Source organism: Thalassophryne amazonica, chromosome 8, assembly GCF_902500255.1.
Source record: "Thalassophryne amazonica chromosome 8, fThaAma1.1, whole genome shotgun sequence".
Lineage (NCBI taxonomy): Eukaryota > Metazoa > Chordata > Actinopteri > Batrachoidiformes > Batrachoididae > Thalassophryne > Thalassophryne amazonica.
Genome location: NC_047110.1, coordinates 92,969,751 through 92,990,512, shown reverse-complemented (window position 1 = coordinate 92,990,512; position 20,762 = coordinate 92,969,751). Strand labels below are relative to the sequence as shown.

The 20,762-nt window shown below is 42.6% G+C and overlaps 1 protein-coding gene across 1 annotated transcript in view; it reads left to right on the top strand.

Moving 5' to 3' along the window:
* Positions 1–643: 643 nt before the first annotated feature.
* LOC117516100 (neural-cadherin-like) overlaps positions 644–20,762 on the top strand; it is a 540,129-nt gene continuing 520,010 nt past the window's right edge. Inside the window, exon 1 of the mRNA XM_034176992.1 lies at positions 644–1,618. Within this exon, the coding sequence (XP_034032883.1) occupies positions 649–1,618 (970 nt within the window). The 5' untranslated portion in view covers positions 644–648. The remainder of the gene's footprint in view (positions 1,619–20,762) is intronic.

The window sequence follows — 20,762 nt, the reverse complement described above, 5'->3', positions numbered from 1 at the left end:
ACGGCACTGCATCACATCTTGATCCTCTCATTTCAACTCCATTGAGGTGATGCACAGAGGCACAATCCCCCCCCCCCCCCCCCCCAATAAAATGGTTTGTGTCCAATTACTTTTGGCCCCGACGTGGGTTGACTTTCAGACAGCGAACTAAATGCTCCAATGGAGCCAGCTGCGGGGGATTACCGAGCCTCCCCGTATGCCCTTTGGAGGAGAAGGACGAGTGATTCTGACTCTGTCAACATTTCTTTTCCGCTGATCGCAGATTAGCTGCACCGACTGGAACGTCTGCACCGGCTCAGCCACGGCGGGGGAGTTTGAGGCGGCAGAGAACCTTCTTGACCGTCTCACGGGGTGGGGTTCACCGAGGAGCTTCATTTCCTCCCCCGTGCGCCGCCACGCCCCCGAGCTTGGCGCTGTCCGGTGCTTCGGTGCTGAACGCTGGACGCGAAACCAGCGCTGCGTGTGCACGGCAGCGCTGCGCGGAGCCGAAAGCAGGGATGCAAAAACTTAAAGTTCGCACGAGTCTCTCTCACGGATCTTATCGTGGATAACTATGAAGGAAATGTCTAAGTGTCTGTCTTTTCCTTTTTAACGGTTTTGCCTCCAACCTCCACCTGAAATCTCTTGGAGGTGCAACTTGCCACCAACATGATTTGGGCTGTTTTGCTGTGCTGCCTTCTGACGCCGGCTGTTGGATATCAAACAGAGGAGCGGCTGCCTTTTTTCCACGGACATGTTTTTGAGAACTCACCAGCTGCTTCTAAAGTGAACGGACTGAGCATACCGGCGAGGCGCATCAACGCGCAAAAATGGTGCCCGGGCTCCGGAATGCACTTCAAACTGTACGGGAACGGCAGCGAAGACTTCCGCGCATTTATGCATCACAAGCGGGGAAATATCTTGCTGAAAACTTGCAGGGTTTTAGACAGAGAGGCCCGCTCCGAGTACGTCCTGAGTCTGGTTTGGTGCTGCCAGTTCTGCGCGTCCGAATCTGTTGCGTCGGTAAAAGTGGACGTGCTGGACACCAACGATCACGAGCCCACTTTTCGCAGTGCAGACACTGTCCACATAACTTTAGAGGACACCACTGCTCTTTGCAGCGTGGTTTACAGGTTGGAGGCTGTTGACGCAGACAGCGGCAAGAACGCAGAGTTGACGTACATTTCTCTGCCTAAAAATGGCAGTTTCTATGTTGTCCCCAAAACAGGCGAAGTTTTGCTCGTAGATTCGATCCTGGGGCTGCCCTCTAAAGTCAAATTTTATGTTTTCGCCAGGGACCACGGCTGGCCCCCTCTGACCAGTAAGGGAGTGGTGGTGGTTATTGTTCCGCGGCGGTGGGCGACGCGTCCTGGACGCACAGGACGCGCTCCGCGGGCGCTGCGCGACTCCGCCGCCGTGGTCTCCCTCAACGTGTCTGAAGACGCCAGCATCGGCTCGGTCATAACCAACCTGAGTCCCACCAGGTTTCAGTCAGCCGCCTACGAGTTGATTTATCCGGAGTCAGAGAGCTCACCTGTCACCGTGGGGCGCGACAGCGGCGACATCACCATCATCAGAAGGCTGGATAGGGAGACGGAGCCGTTGGTGGAGCTCACAATTAAAATTCAAGATAAACGAGGTGTGTAGTCTGTTCCCTCTATATGAGCCCACACCCCGGCCTTTCCCACGGATTTGCATTTTGGCGCTGCGCTTCCCTATTTTACCGAAATGCTTCTGAAATGCAAAATGTACACTGCTGCATACACATGCAAAGTGTGTCACCATCTGGACACGTCACAATCCACCAGCGCAGCTCCCAAAACATCCATCAGAACCAAACGGGGCTTCCAGCTGCAAAGGTTCATCATTCCACAGGTGTGCGTCTTCATCTGAGCTGGAACATTCACTGCGCATTTTGCAGTGTTAAATGAACACTGCAGCAAATGCATACATATTCAAAATAGTGCCAAATTAACTGTAATAGATTGCGCAATCAGACGGAGATCATTTACAGTATGAGAGAATGGATTTGACACCATGTTGCATGGGTTTAAATGAATTCGCTGCATATGACCCCAGTCAAAATAATGTTAAATGAACTGTATTAGAATGTTCAGTCAAACTGATCATCAACTAATAGTGTTCATTTACAATATGACAGAGCTTATTTCTCATCATTTTGCATGGGGTCATATACACTTGCTGCACAGTTAATTTAAGTGCATATAATTCCATGCATGCAAAAATTAAATGAACTGTATTACAGTGTTCAATCAAACTGATTATCAATTAATAGAGTTCATTTACAATGCCAGACCACTCATTTAACATTATTTTGCATGGGAATACAGGCACTTGCAGCTACAGTATGACCCCATTCGAAATTATATCAGCTGCTTTAGTGTTAAATCAGACTCTTCATCAATGAACATAATACATTTACAATATGATAGAGTGCTGATTTAACATTATTTTACATGGGATTACATGCGCTTGCTGCAGTGTTATATTAATACTGCAGGAAGTGCATATGACCTCATTTGAAATAATGTCGAATCAGATGTATTATTGTGTTTAATCAGCTTGGTATCCAAATAGATATACACTCACTGCAGTGTTAATGTACATTACATACACATACAACTGACCTCATCTGGAATAAGAATAAAAATAAGAATAACTTTATTAATCCTGAAGGAAATTGTTTTAGAACATCAATCAGTGGAGCCAAAACATGCATCACAACCAAACAGGGCTTACAGCTGTAACACTCATCATTCCACATCAATCAATCAATCAATCAATCAATCAATCAATCAATCAATCAATCAATCAATCAATCAATCAATCAATCAACTGAGTTTATTTAAGACTACATCAGAGTTGATGTCACTCTTTTGAATGGGGGCATATACACTCATGGCAGGGTTAATTTAATGCTGAAAAAGTGTCATGTCTATTTTTCAGCTCTAATAGATGCATGAAGACACACCTATGAAACAATGAATCTTCAGTGTTAAGTCAAGTTAATCAGAACTAATTTGATTAATTTATATGAAGACAGAGCTGATTTAACACTATTACATGAAATTTCATCATTAATCTTTCATATGATATCTTACAGAAATTTGACAGTCAACTTTTTAAAAGCCATCTGAAGACCTTTTAAACCTGGCTTTTGACAAGCTGTGCTACCAGGCGCGCGCGCGTGTGTGTGTGTTAGGGGAGGAGGTGAAGTATATTTGAATGCCTCTGTGTGCATGTTCAGGGGTGGCTAAGTATGGATTTGTGTTGGGAGGGGGCAGGCATTTTTATTATGAAAAGCACTTTCTGCTACTTTTTGATGTATGAAAGGTGTTAAAGTTTGATTGAGTGACTGACTGATTGATAGATAATCCTGAGTATCCATGCACATGTGCAACATGTATTTTGCAATCATTAAGAAATGGATTGAATTTTAAAAAAGCTGCTGCTTTTGTTTTTGGTGTTGTGATCTCAGTGGCGCATCTGATGATTATGTGAATTATAAATATGAATTATTCAGGCAAAAAAGTGTGTGTGTGTGTGTGTGGGGGGGGGGGGTTCTGACTAAAGCAACCTGGGAAGGTAATACTGACTCTGTAATCATCATTGACTGCATGACTTTTATTTTAGACACACTGATTCATCAATTAGATTATTCATGCAAGACCTTTCCTATTTTTATCATACCTTTGGTCAGCGGCTTGTGGTGGTGGTGTGGGGGTGTATGCATCCCCTCAAAACCCTATTAACACTTGAAGATTGCCATGGAACTACATGCATTGGCTGCAGCGTCCCTGTTGATTTCACATGTTTACTTATTATCTCTGTTTTAATACGCTACACATGTTGTGCTTTTTACACACACTGTATATATTGTATGTGTAGAAAATGAAGCACGCTGATTTGTATAAGGCACAAGTACTTTTTTCATCTGCATCAAAAGCTCAAAGCACTTTACAATTATGCCTCACATTCATCCATTCACACAGACACACTCACACCGATGTCAAGACAGATTTTTTGTGAACAAGTTGAATTTTGTCCTTGATTGACGTTGCTTCAGACTGTGAAGTTGTTTTCAGGGCTAATCCTTCCAGAGTGGCAATCCACTGCCACCCCTCTCCCCCTCTTTCTCTCATCTGCAGGCATTACCCCTCTAATCCTCCTCTCATTCACTTTCTAGTTCCAGAGATTTGAAGCAGGACTGACACAGTCAGAAAGCTGCTCTGATTCCTGAAGGAAAGGTGAAACTCGACTCTTCACATTTTGTTTGGCCGGATCTCATATTGAAACACACACACACACACACACACACACACACACACACACACACACACACACACACACACACACACACACACACACACACACACACACACACACACGCACGCGCACATTCAAGTCCCCATAACGCTACACGTGATGTGCAAATCATTAAATAAATAAATAAATAAATAAAAGAAGAAGCAAATGTTTTAATTTTTATCTTTTGCTGCGGTTGGATTGCACAACGTGTTTTAGGGTTTTCATTTCAAAGCCTGATCAGGATACATTCTTGTACAAGAGATTTTTCAGAAACAGTCAAAATAGAATTCCTTCTGAATTTTTTTTTCCGTACAGATGCAGAGCAGATAGAAACCTCTGTAGGCTGACAGATATTCAGATACCTTCCTCCATTTTACCTCTCTCGCCCGTGCAAGTCTCCTCTCCTGATCAAAGCCATGGCATGTCCTTTATTCTATGACTACACCTCACACTGAATCTGAGTTCATGTCTGAGGACAAGCCTTTTTCTCCTTGTCTTATTCCCAGTCCTCACATACTATATGAGTAAAGGAGTCTATTTTGGCAGATTTTATTTATTTTATTTTATTTGATATGACCTAATATTTCCCTACATGACTCATATTTTCTTTGACACACATGGGTTTGCTTCAGTTTTGCCATGCATTTGTGGTTTGGCTCACAGAAAGAGGAGCAAGTTGCAGAAATAGAAAAGACAAGCAGGTTGCAGAAATAGATATGTGTGTATGTGCATGTGCGTGTGCACATCTGTGTCTTTGTGGGCGTGCATTTCATTTCATTTCGTTTTATTTATATAGTGCCAAATCACAACAAAGCTGCCACAACACACTTCAGATGGGTAAAGTCTAATGTGTAAGGTACCAACCCCTCTGAACAAGCACATAGGCAAGTCAGAGGCAACATATTCATAATACAGTACAAGAGACTAAAAGTGAGCCAAGTTATTATAAAGGTTTAAATTCACTATGTGTTGCATCACCTTATCTCATTTTAGCTCATTGGAGCTGTCCGTGGTGCTGATATTCACCTGCTGACTGCAAGCTGCAGTACGTACTTCAAATATAAGTAAGTCAGCAACATATACTGTATGCAACATCTACAAATATTTTGTGCATTATTCAAATACAAGGGGCTGGATGCAATAACAGCTACACTCTGAGGCAATAAAACAACCAGCATGGTAAGCTGTGGTCTCAAAATAGCAGAGAGCTAAACTAATGACTCAAATAAGCGCAGTGATGTTTGTAGACCCCGACTCTGTTAATTAGTTCTGCATTTCAACAGAAAAATGCTTGTGTCCTGCACTATTTGGATCATCACAATACGTTGATTATGATGGCCCCTACGGAAACACATAGTCCTACCCACAAGCTCGAGATGAATCATTTTTATTTGAACTATAAAAGATTGTGGTGTAGTCACCCCCAAGGAGAATTTAACTCATTTTAATACAAGCAGAAACCTCTGATGCTGAAAAATTAATCCAATACAGAGGTGCCAAAATGTGCAGGTCTACAAATGACCAGTTCAGACTGACTAAAATAAAAAGTCAATCCCTGTAGACCCTCATGTTAAAAAGTCCAACTTTGCATCAGAAATAAACATGTTTACAGTCTGATTAAAAAAAAACAAACAAACAAAAAATAAAGCAGGTAATAGTTTACCTTCTGGACCACACAGCTCATTTTGCAATGTATTCTCATGACTTATTTATATATCATTTGAAAAGTTAAGAGACCCGTTGCACTCAGTACGAATGAGCACAAGCCAAGCCGAATCAGTCGGAATGTCACAGAAAACACAATTCGTGTCACACGTGTGAGGGAATAACAATTGTGGATGACAGCTGTCCAAATAACCCGACTGTGTTTCGACATGCCCCGACTGATTTGTGCACACACCGTGCACATTAAGCCTCCGAACTCAGTACAAATGTAGGTGGAACACAGGTGGAACACACTAAGATCACCCAGACAGCTGTCAGAATGCAGTGAGAATATGTCGAATGCACTTACATTGGCGTATAAGTGAGGTCCGATTGCGAGTGGAGGACATATAATCCAGCAGCACTCGTGGTGCGTTCAGGCACAGTCGTGAGATTCAGCCAACATTCGAAATTACGGATCATATCGCACTGCCTGTCGAATGCTATCAGAATTCTTTGAATGTTGTTGTTCATTCGGCTGCTCCTGGTTTTTGTCTGGGGTCGCCACAGTGGTTACAGTCCAATCCGCATTGGGAATTGGCACAAGTTTTATGCCAGATGCCCTTCCTGATGCAACTCCAGTTTTACCTGGAGAAACACACATGGCCACTGGTGTTCCAAAGAAGTCTCCCATCCAAATACTAACCAGATCCAGCTCTGCTTAGCTTCTGAAATCCGACAGGATCAGGCTGACACAGAGCAGACCAGCTGCATCAGAATTCTTCGAATGCCGCAAGAATATTAAAATTGCAGTCAAATGGGGGTCAGACTGAAGTCTGAACACCATCTGATGTTTTTCTACCTTGACTGTTTTGCACATATGCAAAATTTCTGGGTTGGCAGTGGTGGGCAAAGCTAACCAAAAAGTTAGCTTTGATAACAGCTAATCAGCTAATTGAAAAGTTATCTTTTATAAAGCTAAACCGATAAACCACCCAAAAATTCATCAGAAGCTACAGCTAACCAGTGTTGCCTCCGGTACACTTGCAACAACTGCTAGCTAGCAAGCTGATTTTGAGTTTTAGCACCACAGTCACTTCTGGCAGCATCAAAGGTGACCACAGACCCACACAATGAGTCAGTCTTTGTGCGCCCTGCCCACTGCTGATAGCTCCTGTTTACTACATACAGTACTTTGTAGCAGTGAAGCAGTTGAGAGAAGCTAAGCTCAACTCTACACACATAAAACAAGCCATTATTGCTTAACAGGATACAGCAGTGCTGCAGTGAGGCAGAGGTCTTGGGAAATAAAGCAGTTTTGACTTATGGTTTTGATAAAAAAAAATCCACATAGAATAACTCCATTAATGTCATTTCTGTCATTTGTACAAAGAAAATATAACACATATCTTTTAATTTTAAATAATGCACGAATTCTGAAGTTTTGTAACAAACACAGACAGATGCCAAAGGGATTATGGGTAAATGAGCTGTCGCTAACACTGATTGGTTGACTCATTCATTCTATGTAAAAACCAACATGTTAATGTGATGTGACGTGTGTTGGTATTTACATATAAATGTGCTTTTGTAAAATATGCAATTTTATTCATATGTAAAAAAAAAAAAGACATTTGCAAAACTCAAAAGTCAAGTTGTGATTAGACAACCGTCTGATATAACTGGGGTCAAAATGCATTGAACACTGCCATCTACTGGCGCCCAGACGCTCAGACCCTGACCCATAATCCTTTGCATACCAGTGATTGATTTTTGTTTTGTTTTGTTTTCATGTGCCAGAGAGTTGCTGGGGTTTAAACAACAGAATCCATGATGACAATTGTAAATGAACGTTATACAACCAAAATGTATATTTTTATTTCTTTAGCTGCTGCAAGAGGCTGCAACAACTCTCAGGCGCGTAAATAGGATATCTCAATACTTTGGGGGAATACTGCCATGAACACTACTGGCCAGTAGATGGCAGTAGAGGCCGTGAAAACTTGCCAAAACAAATATTCCAAATAATCCGTGTGCTACATTTAATCTGCATGGAATTTAATAAATGCAAACTAAAGACATCTTATATATATTACTCTGGAACAAAGATGACAAACAGTGTTGTAGGACAATAAGCATGATGGAGAAGCAACCTGACCTTCTTCTGGCATTTTTACATAAAACAAACACAATAACAACATCTATAAACCCAGAGAATATAGTCACGAGAGTTTTAGGCACAATATACAAAGAGTTTAATGCTGTTGCCCGTGTGGAGCCTGATCAGAGCATCTCAAATGCATTTCCTCTGTCATGACTGTACTGAGATTACCCATGCACCTGGACACAACATGTCCACACTAAAACCTTCAAAATTAGTGCAATACTTTAAAACTAAAACATATAGCTGATGTTTTACTTTATAAAACTTCAGAAGTGACGTTAATTTAATTTGGGTGTGAGTATTACCATCACTCAGTCTGCAAAAATATGCAATAATCAAACACCCAAATCAAAGTTAGCCTGACCTGAAATTTTCATGAGATGTCTGTAACAACCCAAGTGATCCATACACGGAAAACACCAAAAATAAGTACAGAAATCATGTTATGTGTATAAAATGGAATGACACAGGTAAAAAGTGTAGTTGTAGTTACTAAACCTCACTCCCAACAGTTCAAAGGATTCTGTGGTCACAAAGCCAGAGCCCTGGAATTTAGCCTTCTGGTTAGAGATTCTGGCTTCCATGCAGAGGAGCATGAGTTTGCGTCCCGAGGGGAGCAAATGGATGGAGTCATAACAACACAACACAGAGTGCAGCTGCTACACTTACTGAAATTTATTTTGTACTTCTTACAGAAGCCTTTTGGTAATGTCAGCTTCAATATGCCTCCTGTATGGAGAAACTAGTCACACGCATTGCTCAGGTGTGATTTTGGCCCGTTCTTCCACACAAACAGTCTTCAAATCTTGAAGGTTCTGTGGACCTCTACTATGAACTCTGATCTTCAGTTCTTTCCATAGATTTTCTATTGAATTCAAGTCAGGTGGTTGGCTGGACCATTCTAACAGTTTTATTGTCATTCTCTGAAATCAGTTGAGGGACATTTCAATGAGGGTCTCACACACTTTGTCTCAAATTTTCTTCAGATTTTAATAAATTATTCCCAGACAATTCAGAACAACAAATCTGAAGTTTGAGGCCTGTAGGCCAAGTAGTTTCTGAAATATGGCAAATTTAGTGTGCATGGGGTCTGCTGTTTTTTAGGCAAAAATTATGGTCGTCATTTCTGGAGCCATGTTCAAGGTAGAATATCTCAGCAAATAATGGACTTAGTAATGTCCCTTTAAACAGTTTGTATGAAAGATTGTTTAAACAGTTTGTATGAAAGATTGTTTGGGTAGTTTCTATGGAGATAAACAGTGACATCAGAGCACATGTATAGCGCCAAATCACAACAAACAGTTTCCCCAAGGCGCTTTATATTGTAAGGCAATGGTGTAGTGGAAATTACATTTACAAGGCCAATAGTGCCCGTAGTTAAAGAATCACCCTCAAACTGATTCCATTTTGAAGGTATTGATATCTACTTTATGTGTTATAAATATGGCCTTCTTTATGAAACTCCTTCCTGGGTAATTTAAGCATCCAGTTATGGCTAATTTGTGCACTCGTGAATGTATTTCTAGTGCCGAAATGTCAATTTCATTTTAATTGTGTGCACACACTGCATTCATATGATTCATGGCACACCCCAGAATGCTTGCACATAGATCTGTCAGGGGGATTCCCCAACGTTTCCACGGTTACTAGGCTTATATATTATACAAGTATATTAAATCTGAGACAAAGTGCGTGAGGCCCCTCAAATATTCATTGAATTGACATGGAATGACCCTTGAGAGTTTCCTTGGCTGTGTATTTGGAATCACTGTATTCCTAAAATGTCCACCCTCATTTCAGCTTCATCATCCTGGTAGATGGCACCAGATTTTTTTTTTTTTATCAAGAATCTCTACATTTTTTATTCATCCTTCCTTCAATTATATTAAGTTTGCCAGTGTCATCTGCTGAAAAACAGACCCACACTATGTTGTTCCCACCTCCAAACCTCACTGTTGGTGTGGTGTTTATGGTGTGATGTGCAGTGCCATTTGGCCACTAAATGCCACAAGAGTTCTCTAGATACGTAAGTTGAAATAACTTTATGTAGTGAAGTTACAGTAAAATAACGAGAAAATCTATGCAAAATGTTACATCCTTTTCTCATTGAGACAGCACCTTTTTTGGAGTGCAGCTTCCCTCAGTGTGAGGCCGTGGTTGATCACATGGTCCACCAAAGTTGCTCGAATTTCATCTGAAACATTTCTCCTTCTTGCTCTTCTTTGTTTTTGTCCTTGTCCACATATCTCTCTTTGTGTTCCTTGTCCTCTGCCTCTTTCGCTGGGTGTTACCGCCCATGATTGCAGATTTGAAAATGTCTTACCTGACTCTATTTGTAGTGCTGAAGGTCAGACTGATTGGTGGTGAGTTTTCTGTGTGAGTGTTTTCAGGTGTGTGCATAAGTATTTCCAGTTGCCAGATCTGTTTTGCATTTTTATTAAAAGTGTTTTCCCCAATGATAACAAGGTATTTCAAGAATTGCAAGCAAAGTGCAAAGCAGAAAATTTAAGGTATTGTCACATTGTGTTTTAGCTATTCTTACAAGAAGTTTTGGATTTGAAGTTTTAGTCTAAGCATTCCACTTTTTTGGGTGTAAGCAGTTGAAAAAAACTGTAGTACCAGTACGGCTCCAGATTTGTTAGAGAGATGATGTGAGCTATATAAACCAGCAAATAACCCCCACATCAGAAAAAGTTGATATGGAAAATGGTTAACACAACAAAATCTGTAATTCTGGCATATACTTTGATTTCTATTTTACTGCAGACAATATGAACCCAAGATACGTATTTCATGTTTTGTGTAGTCATCTTCATTTCATTTGTTAACATACATCCATTACTGCATTTGAGGATTGCAGTATATTCCAAAAATAGTTGGGATAGCAGGATTTATTCTAAATATCAGGATTAAATCATCATTTTTACATCCATTTTTCTGAGACAAGTCAGGTGATGGATACATGTACATTCCAAGTCATTGTATATGTCTTGGACTCATTTCCATGGAGCATTAAGAAATGCAACAGTACAGTATGTATTGTGAATCTGTCTCAAGTAGGCAGTTCTCAAAAAACTGAGTGACCATGCTGAAAGGTGACTCATGAGGGAAACAACCATGACATCCAGACAACTCTGAAGGAGTTAAATGTTTATGTGGACATATTCAGTGCCTTTTTATTGGTAATGGTTTGTTTTGTTCTCCTTCCACACTCTACAGTGAACAGGGATTTCTGGCATTCTGTGCAGGGTTCTTTCCATGGGTTTAACTTTGGTTAGCACTTGCTCTGCCACTCCCAATTGCAAACTGTGGTTGTTATTTCTCCCTTGTAGTGAACCTTTTTTCCTCTGAGTTAGTTTGTTCCACAGAGCACTCCTACAGTGGTTCCTTTGTGTTCAGTTTCCCCTCAGTGCTTGGGGCAATGCTCAGGTCTTTCTTCTGTTTACTTTCAGTTGATGCGCATGGCACAATGTACTGGTGTCACTGTTTTACTTAGGTTTGATGCGCTCCCATCACTTTCTCTCTCTGCATTTGTGTCTTTTTCCTCCATGCCTTTTGTATTTTTTCATGTCCCTTCCATCATTATAGTTTATTATTCATCTCCTCATATTCTGTCCCCTTGTTGCAATCTATTGCTATAGTTTTTATGTGTGTTGCTTCTTTTGGGTTTTAATCCTTCAAGATCTTGTGTCTTGTCGCTTCCGTCACTAAAAGATGAGCATCCTTTAAAAGGCATTTCTTTTTGTCCTCTGTGAGATCATTGTGGTTCCATCCCACTAATGGCCCGGTCACACAGCACTAACAAAGGGCAACGAAGCCAAATGAAACAAGAATCTGGACTTTCATTGGCATCGTTCAAATTATTATATAGCGCCAATTCATGGGGTCGCCTCAAGGCGCTTCACACAACCTGAACAACTTGTGGACAACTTGAAAAACAGAACAAAATGAATTAAAAGATTAAAAAGCACAATAAAAGAATAAAACATAAACAAGTAAAAAGAATAAAAACACACAATAACATAAAATACTAATGATAAAAACAGGGAAAAAGATGGGTCTTCAATCTTGACTTAAAAGTCTACACAGAGTCCAACTGCCGTATCTGCGCTGGGAGATTATTCCACAGAGCCGGGGCACAATAAGAAAAGGCTCTGTGAACCGCAGACTTTTTATTCACCCTAGGAACACACATCAGTCCTGCACGCTGTGAACGCAAGCCCCAAGCCGGCACGTAGGGCTCAACCAGATCAGCCAGGTAGGAGGTGCCAGTCCATGAACAATTTTATAGGCCAGTAACAGCACCTTAAAATCTGATCTCAGAGAGACAGGAAGCCAGTGAAGGGATGCCAGAATGGGTGTAATGTGGTCAAACTTACTGCTTCGTGTCAAAAATATGGCAGCAGCATTTTGAACCAATTGAAGACCCCTAATGCTGGACTGCAGTGAGCCAGAAAATAGAACTTGCAATAGTCCAGTCTAGAACAGATAAATGCATGTATCAGAGTCTCAGCATCAGTCAAAGACAGGATGGGACAAATCTTCGCTATAAAATTACAGATGGAAGAAAGCCTTTGTTTAACCTTTGCTCAGCTTTGTTCCTAAACTGGCACTTAATCAGGATTTTTAAAACCATCAACAAATTTGAATGAATGCCACCAAAACCGACTCCGCACTTCGCAGCACTGATAAACCGTGGCTGCAGGGCCATACACGGCTGTCGTAGGAGGAACGACGCTGCAGATGGGAGGATGAACTCTGTTTTTATTGTGAACAGTCGGGTCATGTGGTTTCTGGCTGTCCAGCCAAGGTGCCTCTGGTAATTCTCAGCCAGCGGTGCGGGTGGAGTCACAATTCAATTTATTCCTTGGCCTCTCAGAATACTATTTCTGCCAAATTAGAATCTGATCAGTCCTCCGTTTCTGTGCCCGCTTTTGTGGATTCTGGGTCTGACGCCAATCTTATATTATCATCTATCGCCAGATCCCTGCACCTTAAATTCTACCGTCTCTCACGACCTCTGGTGGTGAATGCTGTGGATCAATCAATCAATTTTTTTATATAGCGCCAAATCACAACAAACAGTTGCCCCAAGGTGCTTTATATTGTAAGGCAAGGCCATACAATAATTATGTAAAACCCCAACGGTCAAAACGACCCCCTGTGAGCAAGCACTTGGCTACAGTGGGAAGGAAAAACTCCCTTTTAACAGGATGGCCATGAGGTGGGACAAATTACTCACTGCACTCAGTCAGTCCGCTTAACTGTCAATGCGAACCATGTGGAGTCAATCAGCTTCTTTTTCTTAGATAAGATGACTCATTCTGTTATTCTGGGGCATCCCTGGCTGCAACAACACAGTCCCATTTTCGACTGGGTCAACGGGACAATAATTTCATGGGGGCCTCCTTGCTCAAAGAATTGTTTGATAAAAATTCCTACACCTCCATCTAATGGTACTCCTGATCTGGAGGGAGTACCTTCCTGTTATCATGATTTAGCACTGGTATTTAGCAAAGCTAAGGCTAAATCACTGCCTCCTCATCGCGTTTATGACTGTGCGATTGAGTTGTTGCCAGGGGCGAGTCCACCGCGGGGAAAACTGTTTTCTCTGTCGGGTCCTGAATGCATTGCAATGCGAAAATATATCTAAGAATCGCTCGATGCGGATTTAATTCATCCCTCTTCATCGCCCGCAGGGGCGGGTTTCTTCTCTGTAGAGAAAAAGGATAAGTCACTTCGGCCATGTATTGATTATTGAGGATTAAATGAAATCACTGTGAAAAACCGCTATCCTCTGCCTTTGATCTCTACTGCCTTTGAGTTATTAGAAGGCGCCAGGATTTTTACTAAATTAGACCTACGCAATGCTTACCACTTGGTCAGAATCAAGCAAGGAGATGAATGGAAAACGGCATTTAACACTCCCACTGGTCATTATGAATATCTAGTGATGCCTTTCGGACTCACCAACGCGCCGGCCGTTTTCCAAAATCTGGTTAATGATGTTTTACGTGACTTTTTGAATAAATTTGTGTTTGTTTATTTAGATGACATCTTGATCTTTTCCCCTGATCTCAAGACCCATACCCAGCATGTGCGCACAGTCCTGCAAACCCTGTTGCACAGTGATCTGTATGTTAAGGCAGAAAAATGTGAATTCCATAGACCAACTGTATCTTTTTTAGGGTTTGTAATCTCAGAAGGGAGGATTCAGATGGACCCAGTTAAAGTGGCGGCAGTGCGTGAGTGGGCAGTTCCGACGAACCATAAGGAGGTCCAGAGGTTTCTGGGCTTTGCGAACTTTTACCGTTAAGTTCATCCGAAATTTCAGTACGGTCGCTGCTCCGCTGCCTAATGTGACCTCGTCCTTATGGGCGTTCAAGTGGACCCCAGAATGTGATGAGGCCTTCAAGGTCCTAAAACAACGCTTTACATCAGTCCCCATGCTACTCCTTCCTGACCCCGCATGGCAGTTTGTGGTCGAAGTCGATGCTTCTGACATCGGTGTGGGGGTAATCTTGTCCCAAATGAATCCCTCAGACAAAAGGCTTCATCCCTGTGCTTTTCTGTCCCACAAGTTGTCTTCCGCCGAGCGTAATTACTGCATTGGCGATCGCGAACTGCTAGCGATCAAAGTGGCCTTGGAGGAGTGGCGTCACTGGCTGGAGGGAGCACAAATGCCATTTATTGTGTATACTGACCATAAGAATTTAGCGTATTTAAGAACAGCAAAATGGCTTAACGCTCATCAGGCCCGGTGGGCTATATTTTTCAGTTGTTTTGATTTTCGTCATCGCTTATCGACCTGGCACTAAGAACGGAAAACCGGATGCGCTGTCGAGACAATTTGATGGTCCTGATGCCTTATCCGATCCTGGCAACATTCTTCCACCTTCTGTTTTGTCTCTGCCATAACATGGGAAATAGAATCCCAGGTGAAAGCTGCTCTAGAGACGGAATGCATACCCACTGAATGTCCACCGGGCAAGTTGTTCGTTCCGGCTTCGCTCAGGGGGGAGGATGATTAACTGAGGACACAGTAGCCATTTTGCTTGCCATCCAGGAATAAAGAAAACTATACATGTGTTACAACAACGTTTCTGGTGGCCAACGTATGGTGACTGATGTTACAGAGTTTGTGAATGCCTGTCAGGTTTGTGCAGTGCATAAATCCTCCTCACGTCTACCAGCCGGTACATTATTGCCTCTCCCTATACCTAGGCAACCTTGGACTCACATCTCTGTAGACTTTGTCACTGGACTTCCGCCATCAAGGGGACACACTGTCATTTTGACTGTAGTTGATCGTTTATCCAAGATGTGTCATTTCGTGCCTTTACTTAAGTTACCTACTGCCAAAGAACTAGCTGAGGTTATGCTTACTCACGTATTCCGTCGTCATGGTTTCCCGCAGGATATTGTCTCCGACCGGGGTCCTCAGTTCATCGCTGGATTTTGGAGGGAATTCTGCCATCTCCTCTGGGCTACCTCCAGTCTCACTTCTGGGTATCATCCACAAGCTAACGGTCAGACTGAACGTTTTAATCAGGAGTTGGAAAAGGAGCTTAGGATTTTGTTTTCACAACACCCATCTACCTGGTCATCACAGTTAGCTTGGATCGCATTAGCACACAATAGTTTGCCTTTTGCTTCATCCAGTTATTCTCTGTTTCATGTCGTCTTTGGTCATCAGCCCTCTTTGTTCTCATCCACAACTCTTCGGTCCCCAGTTCCATCCACCCTCAGCTTGATCACTCGGTGCCGGCGAATCTGGGAGCGGGCTCGTCGTGCCCTTAGCCAGTCTTCCACCCTTTGTAAGCTGGTTGCTGACCATAAGCGGACTTCTGCCCCTGCCTACTCGGCAGGCCAAAAGGTTTGGTTATGGACTTGGCATTTGCCACTCCGCGGCAATTCGCTCCTAGGTTTGTCAGTCCGTTTCCTGTGTATAAGGTCATCAATCCCATCTCTGTCCATCTTTGATTGCCCAGTTCCATGCGTATTCATCCCACTTTCCATGTTAGTCAGGTTAAGCCCATTAAGTCCAGTTCTCTGTCATCGGGGCTGCGGTTTTCAGTACTTGGTTGATTGAGAGGGGTACGGCTCTGAGGAGTGGTCGTGGGTTCCCTCCCGCTTCATCCTGGACCCCGGTCTTATTCGTGACTTTCACGCGGTTCAGTCTTCTGCTCCTGGGCCGTCTGGAGTTGGCCCTGGAGGGGGGGTACTGTCAGGATGTGAGCTATTGTGGTGTTTTGGTTGCTTTTTTATTGTTCGCCTGCTTTTCTTGTGGGGGTTTTCCCATTTGGGTCTGTCTGTCCCTTTCTCTCTTGTCCGTCTCTGCTGGCTCTTGGTGGTGGGTGTTTCCCTCTCTCTGGCCACTCCCCCTTTCTAGTGCTTTCCACGCACACCTGCTTCCAATCAGCACCTCATCACCTGGGTGTATTTAAGCTCCTCTGTTTGCCTTATTCCTTTCGCCAGATTGTTGTGCCTTGTGCCTTCTCTCGAGCTCTGTTTTTGTGTATTCCTGACCTGCTTGCATTTTATTGATGGCATTTTGAATGCACAGAGATACCGTGACGAGATCCTAAGGCCCATTGTTGTGCCATACATCCAAGAACATCACCTCATGTTGCAGCAGGATGATGCATGGCCCCATGTTGCAAGGATCTGTACACAATTCTTGGAAGCTGAAAATGACCCAGTTCTTGCATGGCCGGCATACTCACCGGACATGTCACCCATTGAGCATGTTTGGGATGCTCTGGACCGGCGTATACGACAGCGTGTACCAGTTTCCTGCCAATATCCAGCAACTTCGCACAGCCATTGAAGAGGAGTGGACCAACATTCCACAGGCCACAATTGACAACCTGATCAACTCTATGCGAAGGAGATGTGTTGCACTGCATGAGGCAAATGGTGGTCACACCAGATACTGACTGGTATCCCCCCCAATAAAACAAAACTGCACCTTTCAGAGTGGCCTTTTATTGTGGACAGTCTAAGGCACACCTGTGCACTAATCATGGTGTCTCATCAGCATCTTGATATGGCACACCTGTGAGGTGGGATGGATTATCTCAGCAAAGGAGAAGTGCTCACTATCACAGATTTAGACTGGTTTGTGAACAATATTGAGGAAATGGTGATATTGTGTATGTGGAAAAAGTTTTAGATCTTTGAGTTCATCTCATACAAAATGGGAGCAAAACCAAAAGTGTTTTTGTTATTTTTGTTGAGTGTATATGATGCACGACTCCTTTGTATATGACCCATGGTCATATACAAAGGAACAGAAGGATCATACTTGTATTGTCCGCTCGATAAGAAGGATTAAATATTAGAAATTGTGTGTGTGTGTGGGGGGGGGGGGGGGTGTTTTTGGTGTGTGGTCTCCCCACAGCAGCAGCACGATGTGGTGCCACATGTTCCAGGTGCTCAGAATGTGTTCGTGCCCAAGCACAAGTCTGCATGAAAGTGTCGCAACGGTATCGTGCATGACTGTTCGACCATGTGTCCCTCCCGACAGCAGGTGGAATGTTTTGCAGTTCCCCATTTGTTTTTGTTTTTTGTTTTTTTGCTTGCGGTTTTTAGTTTTAGGTTTTTTGGGGCTATTAGTCAGGCAGGTAACCAAGAACCCGATGGTCACTCTGTCAGAGCTCCAGCATTCCTCTGTGGAGAGAGGAGAATCTTCCTGAAGGACAAACCTCTCTGCAGCAATCCACCAATCAGGCTTGTATGGAAGAGTGGGCAGACGGAATCCACTCATTAGTAAAAGGGACATGGTAGCCCACCTAGAGTTTGCCAAAAAGTACCTGAAGGACTCTCAGACCATGAGAAACAAAATTCTGTGATCTGATGAGACAAAGATTGAACTCTTTGGTGTGAATGCCAGGTGTCATGTTTGGAGGAAGCCAGGCACCATCTCTACAGTGAAGCATGGTGGTGACCACATCATGCTGTGGGGATGTTTTTCAGTGGCAGGAACTGGTAGAACTAGTCAGGATGAGGTGCTGCAAGATGAATGCAACAATGTACAGAGACATCCTGGATGAAAACTTGCTCCAGAGCACTGCTGACCTCAGACTGGGGTGACGGTTCTTTTTTCAGCAGGACAATGACCTGAAACACACAGCTAAGATATCAAAGGAGTGGCTTCAGGACAACTCTGTGAATGTCCCTGAGCGGCCCACCCAGAGTCCAGACCTGAATTCGATTGAACATCTCTGGAAAGATCTGAAAATGGCTGTAGACCGATGCTCCTCATCCAACCTGATGGAGCTTCAGAGGTGCTGCAAAGAGGAATGGGCAAAATTGCCCAAAGATAGGTGCACCAAGCTTGTAGCATCATATTCAAGAAGATTTTAGGCTGTAATTGCTGCCAAAGGTGCATCAACAAATTATTGAGCAAAGGGTGTGAATACTTACATACATACGATTTCTTAGTTTTTAATTTATTTTTAATAAATTTGGAAAAATTCAGAAAGACATTTGTCATGTTGTTATTATGGGGTGTTGTGAGCAGAGGGGAAAAATGAATTTACTCTATTTTGGCATAAGGCTGTAAATAACAAAATATGGAAAAAAGTACTGTGAATACTTTCCGAATGCACTATAATGTTTAAACTCTTTTGACCCCTGCTGAGTCCTTTGACTTTTTGCCTAATGTCTACAGATTGGTTTTGGACTGCCTTTGTGCTGCTGACCTTGTGCCGGAACACTGATAACTGATTCTAGAAATCTGCTTGCTGTGCTACTTTGAATATTGTTAATATTGTTAATATTGTGCCCTTTTGAACGATTGCTCATCATAAATGGTAAATGGACTGCATTTACATAGCGCTACATAGCACGGCATCAGACGCTCAAAGCGCTTTGCAATTATGCCTCACATTCACCCCGATGTCAGAGTGCTGCCATACAAGGTGCTCACTACACACCGGGAGCAACTAGGGAATTAAAGACCTTGCCCAAGGGCCCTTAGTGATTTTCCAGTCAGGCGAGGATTTGAACTGAGGATCTTCTGGTCTCAAGCCAACACCTTAACCACTAGACCATCACCTCCCCTGTCTGTCTGTCTGTCCATCCTTATCCTCTGCCACCCCTTTGTGATTGTTCCTGGTGTTATTTTCAGTTTCCTGGGGTTTTGATATCTGTGTCTTTCTTGTCCTCTGACTCCACCTTGTGACTGTTCCTCATGTTGATATTGTCTGGGGTCCCTGTGGGTTTTCAAGTCTGTGTGCCATCTTTATATATCTTTGGTGTTTATTTAAATGTTCTGTAGTTTAGTTCCTGAGTCATTGTATATTCTAGTTTTATTATGTTTCATTCCTGTGTTTTTTTTAAATTATGGTTGTTTCTATATTTAATGTAGCTGTTTTTTCCTGTTTTATTTTTGTGGTATTGGTTTCCTTGTGTGTTTTGTTAACTTTATTCCTGTGTCTTTCCCCAGCTGTTGTCTATCTATAATTACCCTCACCTGTCATCCATTGTGTGATAACCTCCAGTGTGTATTTATACCCCTGTGTTCCTCCCATGCGTTGTTTGAATGTTTGTACTTTGTTAATTTCTTCTTGCCATTATGTCTTGTGTTTCCAGTGATTTTCTTCTTTTTGCTGACCTTTATTTGCCTCTTGTGAATGTTTGACCCTTGCTTGCTCTTTGGACACTTTTGTTGTTAACTGCCTCTCATGTTTTGCTGCCTCACTGACCACTCTCCTGCCTGTCCCCTCATGGACACTGCTGCCAGTTGTGGACTGCTCTCCTGTGTTCCAACCTTTGACCCTCCCCATGTGAGTCATTAAAGACTTTTGAATTTTGAACTGGCTGGTGTTATTGCTGAGTTGGGGTCTGAACCAACACTCCTACTTTTTATCTGCTCCACTGTTTGTCTGTCTGGACCCTATTGTGAATACCTACCATACTTGTTTTCCTGAGAACTATTTTTCAGTCACAAAGGAGCCTGTATTATCTGACTTTCTGACTAAATGCCATTTGACATTACTCACCATTGTCACTCGCTGCAAGGGGGTCTTCAGCTTGGTCACATTTTTGAAATGTGTTGTGAGCCCTAAATGAAATGGATGTAAATTAACAACTGAATACAAAACATGAAATATCTGGGTTCATACTGTGTGAATGCTTTTGTTTTATAAGGGACAGTTGAGAGGTTTTGAGCCTGACCCAGAAAAGTAGGGTGTGGTTCTCCATCTTTTGCATTTGGAGAAACCAACATTTCTTGAGAATGTTGGAAGTTTTGACTCAGTGCAATGTTGAGAAATGTTGGTTTCTCAGAATGCAAAAGATGGAGAACCACACTCTACTTTTTCTGGATTAGGCTCAAAACCTCTCAACTGTCCCTCATAAAAATGAATCATGGCCAAAGCAGATGGTCACCTCAGTGAGTCTGACCTGCTTAAGGCTTCTTCCGCATCAAAAAACACCAGAGGGAGTTTTTCCTTACCATGGTTGCTAATGTGCTTGGTTATGAGATGAGTAAAGGTTAAACCTTGCTTGTGTATAAAGCCTTGGGGCGACATGTTGTGATTTGGTGTGACAGAAATATTTGCAGAAATAGATTTTTTAAAGGTATATAGTAGTACCAGAGCAAACACCTTTTATTTTCATCCAGCTCACTGCAGTGCTC